The sequence below is a fragment of the Gouania willdenowi genome, chromosome 11, assembly GCF_900634775.1.
Source record: "Gouania willdenowi chromosome 11, fGouWil2.1, whole genome shotgun sequence".
Lineage (NCBI taxonomy): Eukaryota > Metazoa > Chordata > Actinopteri > Blenniiformes > Gobiesocidae > Gouania > Gouania willdenowi.
In genome coordinates, this window is record NC_041054.1 from 32,300,068 (window position 1) to 32,313,105 (window position 13,038).

Genomic DNA, 13,038 nt, shown 5'->3' on the forward strand with positions numbered 1-13,038 from the left:
AACACACATTAGACTTTGTGGAAACTTTAGAAATATTACTTTGATTGTGAGAAAAACTAATGGAAACACAGCAAGAGTCACTGATCAGTGTGTGTGTGTGTGTGTGTGTGTGTGTGTGTTCTGTCCTACAGAGACTGAATGGTTAACCCCTGAAAAGCCGCTCCTATTTCACCGTGCAGGACTGGGTCCCCCGATATCGTCGTAGGGATGTACCAGGAGGTGGCGTTCCTGGCAGGGAGCGCAGACCACCAATTTACCACCGTCCACTTCAAACGAGTGGCCAAACCACAGGAAGTCACGTCCAAGAAGGGTTTGTTCTACAAACGAGCGCAGCTCCTGCTCCAGCCTCAGAAGAAGGCGGAGGAGCTGGGCCTGGCTGAGGGGGCGGCCATCATTAACGTGGGGGGCATAAAGTACCACATCCCCTGGTCCACGCTGGACGACTTCCCCCTCACGCGTCTGGGAAAGCTGCGTAGCTGCAGCAACGAGGAGGAGATCATGGACGTGTGCGACGACTACGACATCAGCTCTAACGAGTTCTTCTTTGACCGAAGCCCTTCCGCGTTCCGCGTCATTGTGTCCTTCCTGGCGGCGGGAAAGCTACGTCTCCTCAGGGAGATGTGTGCACTGTCCTTCCAGGAGGAGCTCCTGTACTGGGGGGTGGAGGAGAACCACCTGGACTGGTGCTGCCTCAGGAAGCTTCGCCTGAGGCAGGAGGAGCTGAAGGAGCAGCAGAGGTTAGAGGAGGAGGACTCTGAGCTGACTTCTCCTCCTCCATCCTGTGAGGAGATTCAGCAGAGCCCCCTGGACCCCGAGGAGACGCCGGGGGCAGGGTGTATGCGCGGGCTCAGGGACATGGTGGACAACCCCCACTCTGGACTACCAGGGAAGATGTTTGCCTTCCTGTCGGTTCTGTTTGTGGCCATTACCGCCGTCACGCTGTGTGTCAGCACCATGCCTGACCTAAGGGAGGAGGAGGAGAGGGTGAGTTCTAGTCCTTTATTATGATAATCATTGTTTTTTCTTTCAGGTAACGATTATTTAACATCTCTTATTCAATGTTAATATTCATACAATAAGGATCTCAAACATTTATTAAACATTTCTCTATTTAAACACTACTTTGCAGCTCGTTGCACAACTAAAGTAGAATTATAATATCCTCCTGGTGTGTGAAAGTTCTCTGGTTTTATTTTTGTCTGTTACTGTAAAAAGGAGAAAGAAAAAGCTCATGAATATTTACAGTAGAAAACACCATAATTATATTCATTTTAATATACTACAGACATCTCATAATATTATAATAATTTAAATTTTTTATTCTTACATTTATTTGATAATATTAATACGAATAATATGATACTAATATAATTATTTTGGAAGTGTAGCCTCTGAGATGTCTGTAGTTTATTAAAATAAACCTTTCACTTGTAGATGTTTAATGTGAGCAGATATTTTATATAATAAACATCATCACATTATATTTTTTATTATGGGACCACGTATTGAGGTGGATCATCAGCATACAGGCTCACTCCAGAAAAAAGAATTTTTGCAAAAAAATAATTGAGTTTTGATTATTTTTGTTTTCAAAGTGAACAAACACGTGTTTTATTAGTTTACTGGATTAGGGTAGGATTAGGATTAGGATTAGGATTAGGGTTAGGATTAGGATTAGGTTAGAGTTAGGGTTAGGATTAGGATTAGGATTAGGATTAGGATTAGGGTTAGGATTAGGATTAGGATTAGGATTAGGATTAGGGTTAGGATTAGGATTAGGATTAGGATTAGGATTAGGATTAGGATTAGGATTAGGATTAGGTTAGAGTTAGGGTTGCATGCGCATTATGCTCATAATCGATCTCAGTACGTGGTAAACTCAGTCCGGTTCCACTGTATTAAAAACATGTCCGTAGAACAGCGGGAAGCTAACAATGCTAATGTCAGTAGCAATGCATTTATACAACAAATCAGTAGTGTAGGAGCCATATTGCTCATTGTTCTAATGTTATGGTTGTTAGAAATTATTTTGGTTGAATGGTCTGTGAGTGGGAGGGGCTTGTGGAGTCACCGTGGTGTTAGTTAAAATCGGATGAGGGTGGAGCCACACAGTCTTTTGACCTCTCTCTCTTAGCTCTCTCAGGGTGCACTCAGTGGACACCTACAAATAGTTTAACATTATGTATCAATGCTGATAATCACACATTCCAATAAGGTAAATACGTAGTTCTTACGGTGTTTTGTTGCCATAGTGACAGACGCTCCAGGTGTTTTTGCATAATCAGCAAATTACGACAACACTGGAAGGTTAAAGAGTGAAAAACTCATCCTGTCCATGAAAACATGAAAAGACAATCACACATAACATTTATAACAGTTAAATATTGTTTCAGGGTTTACTCATTACAATCCGTTTTCTTTCTGTTTCCTCGTCTTTCCCTACAGAAGAGGATTAAAAAGGTCGTTTTACAAGGTCTGATGGTGCGTTCACGACACTGACAGTAAGTTGGTGGGCGGAGCCACAGAGCGTTTCATCTAGATAAAATATCCGTGTTGGTCTGTGAGCGCTGGTGATAATGTCTTTATTTTTAGTGTGTGTTCAGTCATGATGCTACTGCTACATGTCTGTGTTAGCATAGCATCGGTCCAAGCAGTGGCATGTGTTAGCCTAGCTTAGCATAGTGAAGAATAAATCATTGACTTTCAATCAGTGTAAGAAATGTTTTCTTTTTTTACAATCCTCGTGTTTATAATCACTGACATTTCAACTGTAAAAATAACAATAAATCAAGTATTCAGAGATTACATTTAATGTTAATACAAATAAACAATTACACCAGAAAAAGAAAAGAAATACACAAAGACGCACCAGCAGAAATACACAACATGACAACAGACACAATATCACAAACAAAAACCCAAGAAAAATACACAAAAACACCAAAAGAACAACGTAGGTCCGTGGACTCAAAGTGGACGTCTGTGACTGTGTGCAGGGCCCGCCCCCCACGCCCTGGTGTCAGGGCCCGCCCCCCACTCCCTGGTGTCAGGGCCCGCCCCCCACGCCCTGGTGTCAGAGGAGAACAGACGATAAATCAGGTGTAAACCTAGAGAAGCATATCCAAGGTGGAGAGATAGTGTGGGTCTGCTTTGACCTGTGAGTGCTTTGGGATGGGGGAGGGGCTTATGTTGAGATGGGGAGGGGCTCACGTTGAGATGGGGGAGGGGCTTATGTTGGGACAGTAACTACAGAATGATGCCAGCTCTAAAACATGATAAAACTCCAATAACCAGATAAAGTTCCTACATTTTGTAACTTTTTAAAGAGCATCACCAACATGGAGTTTATTTGAAAAGTCTGTTTTTATCAATCATTGATTAGGAAACAACAAAGTAGGAGAAAAGTAGCAGATGTTTAAAAAGTGAAAGTCCTCATTTTAATTGTGTTGATGTTCACATGATTGTGAGAAAACCAATGAAACCATGTGAGGATCATAAATGTCTGATCAGAAGAGAATCCACAGAACTTCTTCTGTTAATGAGCTGGAGACAATAAAAGCTTTAATAAACCAAACACTTTACGTCTTTGGTGTCAAACCTTCTCCATCATTAACCTTCACAACATCACGTCAGGTTTGACTTCTTCTCAGCATCAAAACAGCATCTTTTAATATTTACCATCCTTTAGTGTCGGGATTAAGTAGAGAGAAGGTTAATAGAGTCAAGGTTTAGCATAGATGTATGTGTGTGTAAATACACACACAGCATAGATGTGTGTGTGTGTGTGAATACACACATAGCATAGATGTGTATGTGTGTGTAAATACACACACAGCATAGATGTGTGTGTGTGTGTGAATACACACATAGCATAGATGTGTGTGTGTGTGTGTGAATACACACATAGCATAGATGTATGTGTGTGTAAATACACACACAGCATAGATGTGTGTGTGTGTGAATACACACATAGCATAGATGTGTGTGTGTGTAAATACACACACAGCATAGATGTGTGTGTGTGTGAATACACACATAGCATAGATGTGTGTGTGTGTAAATACACACACAGCATAGATGTGTGTGTGTAAATACATAGATTGATGAATCCTCTGATTAGACCAGAATATGATCTTTATAGAAGTTCAGAGTCACAAACGTCACCGCGACAGCGACTGTTTCACACACGGAACACTGTGGACTTCCTCATTGGCTGTCGATCAATGTTCACTGAGGGCTGTGATTGGAGGAAACCCTCCTCTCAGCTTTTATAGGAGGGGCGTGGCCAACAGTGAAAGTGATGATGCAGGGGAAAATAATCTGTCTCAGCCAATAGAAACATTCTATTGTAATAGCAGCATTAACCCATAGAGGGCAGTAACTTACATTTTACAACTAAATACACAGAATTAGAATATTTTACTAAAATGTGAGAAGTGGGACTAGGATTAATAAACAGCATTACTTAATACTCAAATAAATGTGTATTCAGCAGAAAAGAGTTGGTTTGGGGTTTAGTTACTAAATAAATGAGAATAAATTCATCATTCAAACTACCAACAGGTAAGCTTTTCCTCTAATGACACGCAGTGTAGCATTAGCATTAGCATTAGCATAGTCTCTGAGAGGCTGTGAGAAGTCAAAGCACAAAGTGAGCACTAGTATTTGTGCTCATTGTGTTAGTGTGTAAACAATGGAACTAAACTTTAAGATAACTTAGTGGTTTCTGTGATGAAAGCACTTATCTTCTCCTCCTAATCCACTCAGTGGTTTATATTCAGGAAAACACATTTAAATCTAACTTTAATGCATCTGTGTACACAGACAAACAGCATGTTTTTAACCATTGGTCTGTTTGTCAGTGACTCCATCATCTCCACCTTCAGGGAAATGAAGAACATGACTGTGTTTGTTTTATTTCTGCTGACGCTGAACAGACTAAGATCTGTTCATCATCACACTCAGTGATTCACGGAGCGTAGGGACTATATTCACTTATATTGTCAGGGTTGGGTGTAGGTTTGGACCCAAATGGTAATAGTTCATACTTTTAATAATAAAACCCAAAAAAACACAAGGAAGCACCAGAAAAACTGGGAACAAAGCACAGCAGGACACGATGAGGGTAGACAACACTATGAACCAGCACTCAGCAGCTCAATAGTGGAGAATAGGCCACACCTGGGTGGAAACACAAGGGAGCTAATCAGTCACAAACCAAGCACACAGACATCACTGGGGGGAGGAGCCACAAGCAGGAATCCTTGAAACACAGACAAGAGTTAAACACAGCAGATCAGACTCACACAGAATAAACAGACAGAATAACTGATAAAAAACAACATAACCTGACAATATTCATTTATATTCATTTATATTCATTTATATTCACTTATATTCATTTATATTCATTTATATTCATTTATATTCACTTATATTCACTTATATTCATTTATATTCATTTATATTCACTTATTTTCACTTATTTTCATTTATATTCACTTATATTCATTTATATTCACTTATTTTCACTTATTTTCATTTATATTCACTTATATTCATTTATATTCATTTATATTCACTTATTTTCACTTATTTTCATTTATATTCACTTATATTCATTTATATTCACTTATATTCACTTATATTCATTTATATTCATTTATATTCACTTATTTTCACTTATATTCATTTATATTTACTTATATTCACTTATATTCATTTATAATCACTTATATTCACTTATATTCATTTATATTCACTAATATTCACTTATATTCACTTATATTCATTTATATTCATTTATATTCATTTATATTCATTTATTTTCATTTATATTCACTTATATTCATTTATATTCATTTATATTCATTTATATTCACTTATATTCATTTATATTCACTTATATTCATTTATATTCATTTATATTCACTTATTTTCACTTATTTTCATTTATATTCACTTATATTCATTTATATTCATTTATATTCACTTATTTTCACTTATATTCATTTATATTTACTTATATTCACTTATATTCATTTATATTCACTTATATTCACTTATATTCATTTATATTCACTTATATTCACTTATATTCATTTATATTCACTTATATTCATTTATATTCATTTATATTCATTTATATTCATTTATATTCATTTATATTCATTTATATTCATTTATATTCACTTATATTCATTTATATTCACTTATATTCATTTATATTCATTTATATTCATTTATATTCACTTATATTCATTTATATTCATTTATATTCATTTATATTCACTTATATTATTCATTTATATTCACTTATATTCATTTATATTCACTTATATTCATTTATATTCATTTATATTCATTTATATTCACTTATATTCATTTATATTCATTTATATTCATTTATATTCACTTATATTCATTTATTTTCATTTATATTCATTTATATTCATTTATATTCATTTATATTCACTTATATTCATTTATATTCATTTATATTCATTTATATTCATTTATTTTCATTTATATTCACTTATATTCATTTATATTCATTTATATTCACTTATATTCATTTATATTCACTTATATTCATTTATATTCATTTATATTCATTTATATTCACTTATATTCATTTATATTCACTTATATTCATTTATCTTTACTTATATTTACTTATATTCATTTATATTCACTTATATTCATTTATATTCACTTATATTCACTTATATTCATTATATTAATTTATATTCACTTATATTCATTTATATTCACTTATATTTACTTATATTCATTTATATTCACTTATATTCATTTATCTTTACCTATATTTACTTATATTCACTTATATTCATTTATATTCACTTATATTCACTAATATTCACTTATATTCATTTATATTCATTTATATTCACTTATATTCATTTATATTCACTTATATTCACTAATATTCACTTATATTCACTTATATTCACTTATATTTACTTATATTCACTTATGTTCATTTATATTCACTTATATTCACTTATATTCACTTATATTCACTAATATTCATTTATATTCACTAATATTCACTTATATTCACTTATATTCACTAATATTCACTTATATTCACTTATATTCACTAATATTCACTTATATTCACTAATATTCACTTATATTCATTTATATTCACTTATATTCACTTATATTCATTTATATTCACTAATATTCACTTATATTCACTTATATTCATTTATATTCATTTATATTCACTAATATTCACTTATATTCATTTATATTCACTTATATTCATTTATATTCACTAATATTCACTTATATTCACTTATATTCATTTATATTTACTTATATCATTTAATTCATTTATATTCACTTATATTCACTTATATTCATTTATATTTACTTATATTCACTTATATTCATTTATATTCACTTATATTCACTTATATTCATTTATATTCACTAATATTCACTTATATTCACTTATATTCACTTATATTCATTTATATATACTTATATTCATTTATATTCATTTATATTCATTTATATTCACTTATATTCACTTATATTCATTTATATTTACTTATATTCATTTATATTCACTTATATTCATTATATTCACTTATATTCATTTATATTCACTTCTATTCATTATATTCATTTATATTTACTTATATTCATTTATATTCACTAATATTCACTTATATTCATTTATATTTACTTATATTCACTTATATTCATTTATATTCACTAATATTCACTTATATTCACTTATATTCATTTATATTTACTTATATTCACTTATATTCATTTATATTCACTTATATTCATTTCTATTCACTTATATTCATTTATATTCACTTATATTCGTTTATATTTACTTATATTCATTTATATTCATTTATATTCACTTATATTCATTTATATTCACTTATATTCATTTATATTCACTTATATTCATTTATATTTACTTATATTCATTTATATTCACTTATATTCACTTATATTCACTTATATTCATTTATATTTACTTATATTCATTTATATTCACTTATATTCATTTATATTCACTTATATTCATTTATATTTACTTATATTCATTTATATTCACTTATATTCACTTATATTCACTTATAATCATTTATATTCACTTATATTCACTTATAATCATTTATATTCACTTATATTCACTTATATTAATTTATATTTACTTATATTCACTTATATTCATTTATATTCACTTATATTCATTTATATTCACTTATATTCACTTATATTCAATTATAATCACTTATATTCATTTATGTTCACTTATATTCATTAATATTCACTTATATTCATTTATATTTACTTATATTCATTTATATTCACTTATATTCGTTTATATTTACTTATATTCATTTATATTCATTTATATTCACTTATATTCATTTATATTTACTTATATTCATTTATATTCACTTATATTCACTTATATTCACTTATATTCATTTATATTTACTTATATTCATTTATATTCACTTATATTCATTTATATTCACTTATATTCATTTATATTTACTTATATTCATTTATATTCACTTATATTCACTTATAATCATTTATATTCACTTATATTCACTTATAATCATTTATATTCACTTATATTCACTTATATTAATTTATATTTACTTATATTCACTTATATTCATTTATATTCACTTATATTCATTTATATTCACTTATATTCACTTATATTCAATTATAATCACTTATATTCATTTATGTTCACTTATATTCATTAATATTCACTTATATTCATTTATATTCACTTATATTCACTTATATTCATTATATTTACTTATATTCACTTATATTCACTTATATTCAATTATATTCACTTATATTCATTTATAAGTGGTTGTACTACTAGTACAACCGATATCTCACTATTACTAGTACAACCAATATGTCACTACTACTAGTACAACCGATATCTCACTACTACTAGTACAACCAGTATGTCACTACTACTAGTACAACCGATATCTCACTAGTACTAGTACAACCAGTATGTCACTACTACTAGTACAACCGATATCTCACTAGTACTAGTACAACCAGTATGTCACTATTACAACCAATATGTCACTACTACTAGTACAACCAATATGTCACTACTACTAGTACAACCAATATCTCACTACTACTAGTACAACCGATATCTCACTACTACTAGTACAACCAGTATGTCACTACTACTAGTACAACCAATATGTCACTACTACTAGTACAACCAATATGTCACTATTACTAGTACAACCAATATCTCACTATTACAACCAATATGTCACTATTACTAGTACAACCAATATGTCACTATTACAACCAATATGTCACTACTACTAGTACAACCAATATGTCACTACTACTAGTACAACCAATATCTCACTACTACTAGTACAACCGATATCTCACTACTACTTGTACAACCAGTATGTCACTACTACTAGTACAACCAGTATGTCACTACTACTAGTACAACCGATATCTCGCTAGTACTAGTACAACCAATATGTCACTATTACTAGTACAACCAATATGTCACTATTACAACCAATATGTCACTATTACTAGTACAACCAATATGTCACTATTACTAGTACAACCAATATGTCACTATTACAACCAATATGTCACTACTACTAGTACAACCAATATGTCACTATTACAACCAATATGTCACTACTACTAGTACAACTAATATGTCACTATTACTAGTACAACTAATATGTCACTATTACAACCAATATGTCACTCTTACTAGTACAACCAATATGTCACTATTACAACCAATATGTCACTACTACTTGTACAACCAATATGTCACTATTTCTAGTACAACCAATATGTCACTACTACTAGTACAACTAATATGTCACTATTACTAGTACGACCAATATGTCACTATTACAACCAATATGTCACTACTACTAGTACAACTAATATGTCACTATTACTAGTACAACCAATATGTCACTATTACAACCAATATGTCACTCTTACTAGTACAACCAATATGTCACTATTACAACCAATATGTCACTACTACTAGTACAACCAATATGTCACTATTTCTAGTACAACCAATATGTCACTATTACTAGTACAACCAATATGTCACTATTACTAGTACAACCAATATGTCACTACTACTAGTACAACCAATATGTCACTATTACTAGTACAACCAATATGTCACTATTACAACCAATATGTCACTACTACTAGTACAACCAATATGTCACTATTACTAGTACAACCAATATCTCACTATTACAACCAATATCTCACTATTACTAGTACAACCAATATGTCACTATTACAACCAATATGTCACTATTACTAGTACAACCAATATGTCACTACTACTAGTACAACCAATATGTCACTATTACTAGTACAACCAATATGTCACTACTACTAGTACAACCAATATGTCACTATTACTAGTACAACCAATATGTCACTACTACTAGTACAACCAATATGTCACTATTACTAGTACAACCAATATGTCACTATAACACCAATAGGTCACTACTACTAGTACACCAATATGTCACTATTTCTAGTACAACCAATATGTCACTACTACTAGTACAACCAATATGTCACTATTACTAGTACAACCAATATGTCACTACTACTAGTACAACCAATATGTCACTACTACTAGTACAACCAATATGTCACTATCACTAGTACAACCAATATGTCACTATTACTATTACAACCAATATGTCACTATTACAACCAATATGTCACTACTACTAGTACAACCAATATGTCACTATTACTAGTACAACCAATATCTCACTATTACAACCAATATGTCACTACTACTAGTACAACCAATATGTCACTATCACTAGTACAACCAATATGTCACTATTACTATTACAACCAATATGTCACTATTACAACCAATATGTCACTACTACTAGTACAACCAATATGTCACTATTACTAGTACAACCAATATCTCACTATTACAACCAATATGTCACTACTACTAGTACAACCAATATGTCACTATTACTAGTACAACCAATATGTCACTACTACTAATACAACCAATATGTCACTATTACTAGTACAACCAATATGTCACTATTACAACCAATATGTCACTATTACTAGTACAACCAATATGTCACTACTACTAGTACAACCAATATGTCACTATTACAACCAATATGTCACTATTACTATTACAACCAATATGTCACTATTACTAGTACAACCAATATGTCACTACTACTAATACAACCAATATGTCACTATTACTAGTACAACCAATATGTCACTATTACAACCAATATGTCACTACTACTAGTACAACCAATATGTCACTATTTCTAGTACAACCAATATGTCACTACTACTAGTACAACCAATATGTCACTATTACTAGTACAACCAATATGTCACTACTACTAGTACAACCAATATGTCACTACTACTAGTACAACCAATATGTCACTATCACTAGTACAACCAATATGTCACTATTACTATTACAACCAATATGTCACTATTACAACCAATATGTCACTACTACTAGTACAACCAATATGTCACTATTACTAGTACAACCAATATCTCACTATTACAACCAATATGTCACTACTACTAGTACAACCAATATGTCACTATTACTAGTACAACCAATATTTTACTACTACTAATACAACCAATATGTCACTACTACTAGTACAACCAATATGTCACTATTACTAGTACAACCAATATGTCACTACTACTAATACAACCAATATGTCACTATTACTAGTACAACCAATATGTCACTATTACAACCAATATGTCACTATTACTAGTACAAGCAATATGTCACTAGTTCTAGTACAACCAATATGTCACTATTACTAGTACAACTTATATGTCACTTTTACTAGTACAACCAATATGTCACTATTACTAGTACAACTTATATGTCACTACTACAACCAATATCCCACTAGTACTAGTACAACCAATATGTCACTACTACTAGTACAACCAATATCTCACGACTACTAGTACAACCATTATGTCACTACTACTAGTACAACTAGTATCTCACTATTTCTAGTACAGTTAATATCTCACTATTACTAATACAGTTAATATTTCACTAGTACAGTTAATATCTCACTATGACTAGTACAGTTAATATCTCACTATGACTAGTACAGGTAATATCTCACTATGACTAGTACAGTTAATATTTCACTAGTACAGTTAATATCTCACTATTACTAGTACAGTTAATATCTAACTATGACTAGTACAGTTAATATTTCACTAGTACTAGTACAGTTAATATCTCACTATGACTAGTACAGTTAATATTTCACTATGACTAGTACAGTTAATATCTCACTATTACTAGTACAGTTAATATCTAACTATGACTAGTACAGTTAATATCTCACTATGACTAGTACAGTTAATATCTCACTATGACTAGTACAGTTAATATTTCACTATGACTAGTACAGTTAATATCTCATTATGACTAGTACAGTTAATATTTCACTATTACTAGTACAGTTAATATCTCACTATGACTAGTACAGTTAATATCTCATTATGACTAGTACAGTTAATATTTCACTATGACTAGTACAGTTAATATTTCACTATGACTAGTACAGTTAATATCTCACTATGACTAGTACAGTTAATATTTCACTGACTAGTACAGTTAATATTTCACTATGACTAGTACAGTTAATATTTCACTGACTAGTACAGTATATTCACTGATAGTAAGTTAATATCTCACTATGACTAGTACAGTTAATATTTCACTATGACTAGTACAGTTACAGTAATCTTCACTATGACTAGTACAGTTAATATCTCACTATGACTAGTACAGTTAATATCTCACTATGACTAGTACAGTTAATATTTCACTATGACTAGTACAGTTAATATCTCACTATGACTAGTACAGTTAATATCTCACTATGACTAGTACAGTTAATATTT

At 31.0% G+C, this 13,038-nt stretch overlaps 1 protein-coding gene across 2 annotated transcripts in view; it reads left to right on the forward strand.

Moving 5' to 3' along the window:
• kcng2 (potassium voltage-gated channel, subfamily G, member 2) overlaps positions 1–13,038 on the forward strand; it is a 65,565-nt gene that overhangs the window by 19,965 nt on the left and 32,562 nt on the right. For both annotated transcript variants that reach the window (XM_028461944.1, XM_028461943.1), the window contains exon 2: positions 132–984. In XM_028461944.1, coding sequence (XP_028317745.1) covers positions 208–984 — 777 coding nt within the window. In that variant the 5' untranslated portion in view covers positions 132–207. The remainder of the gene's footprint in view (positions 1–131; positions 985–13,038) is intronic.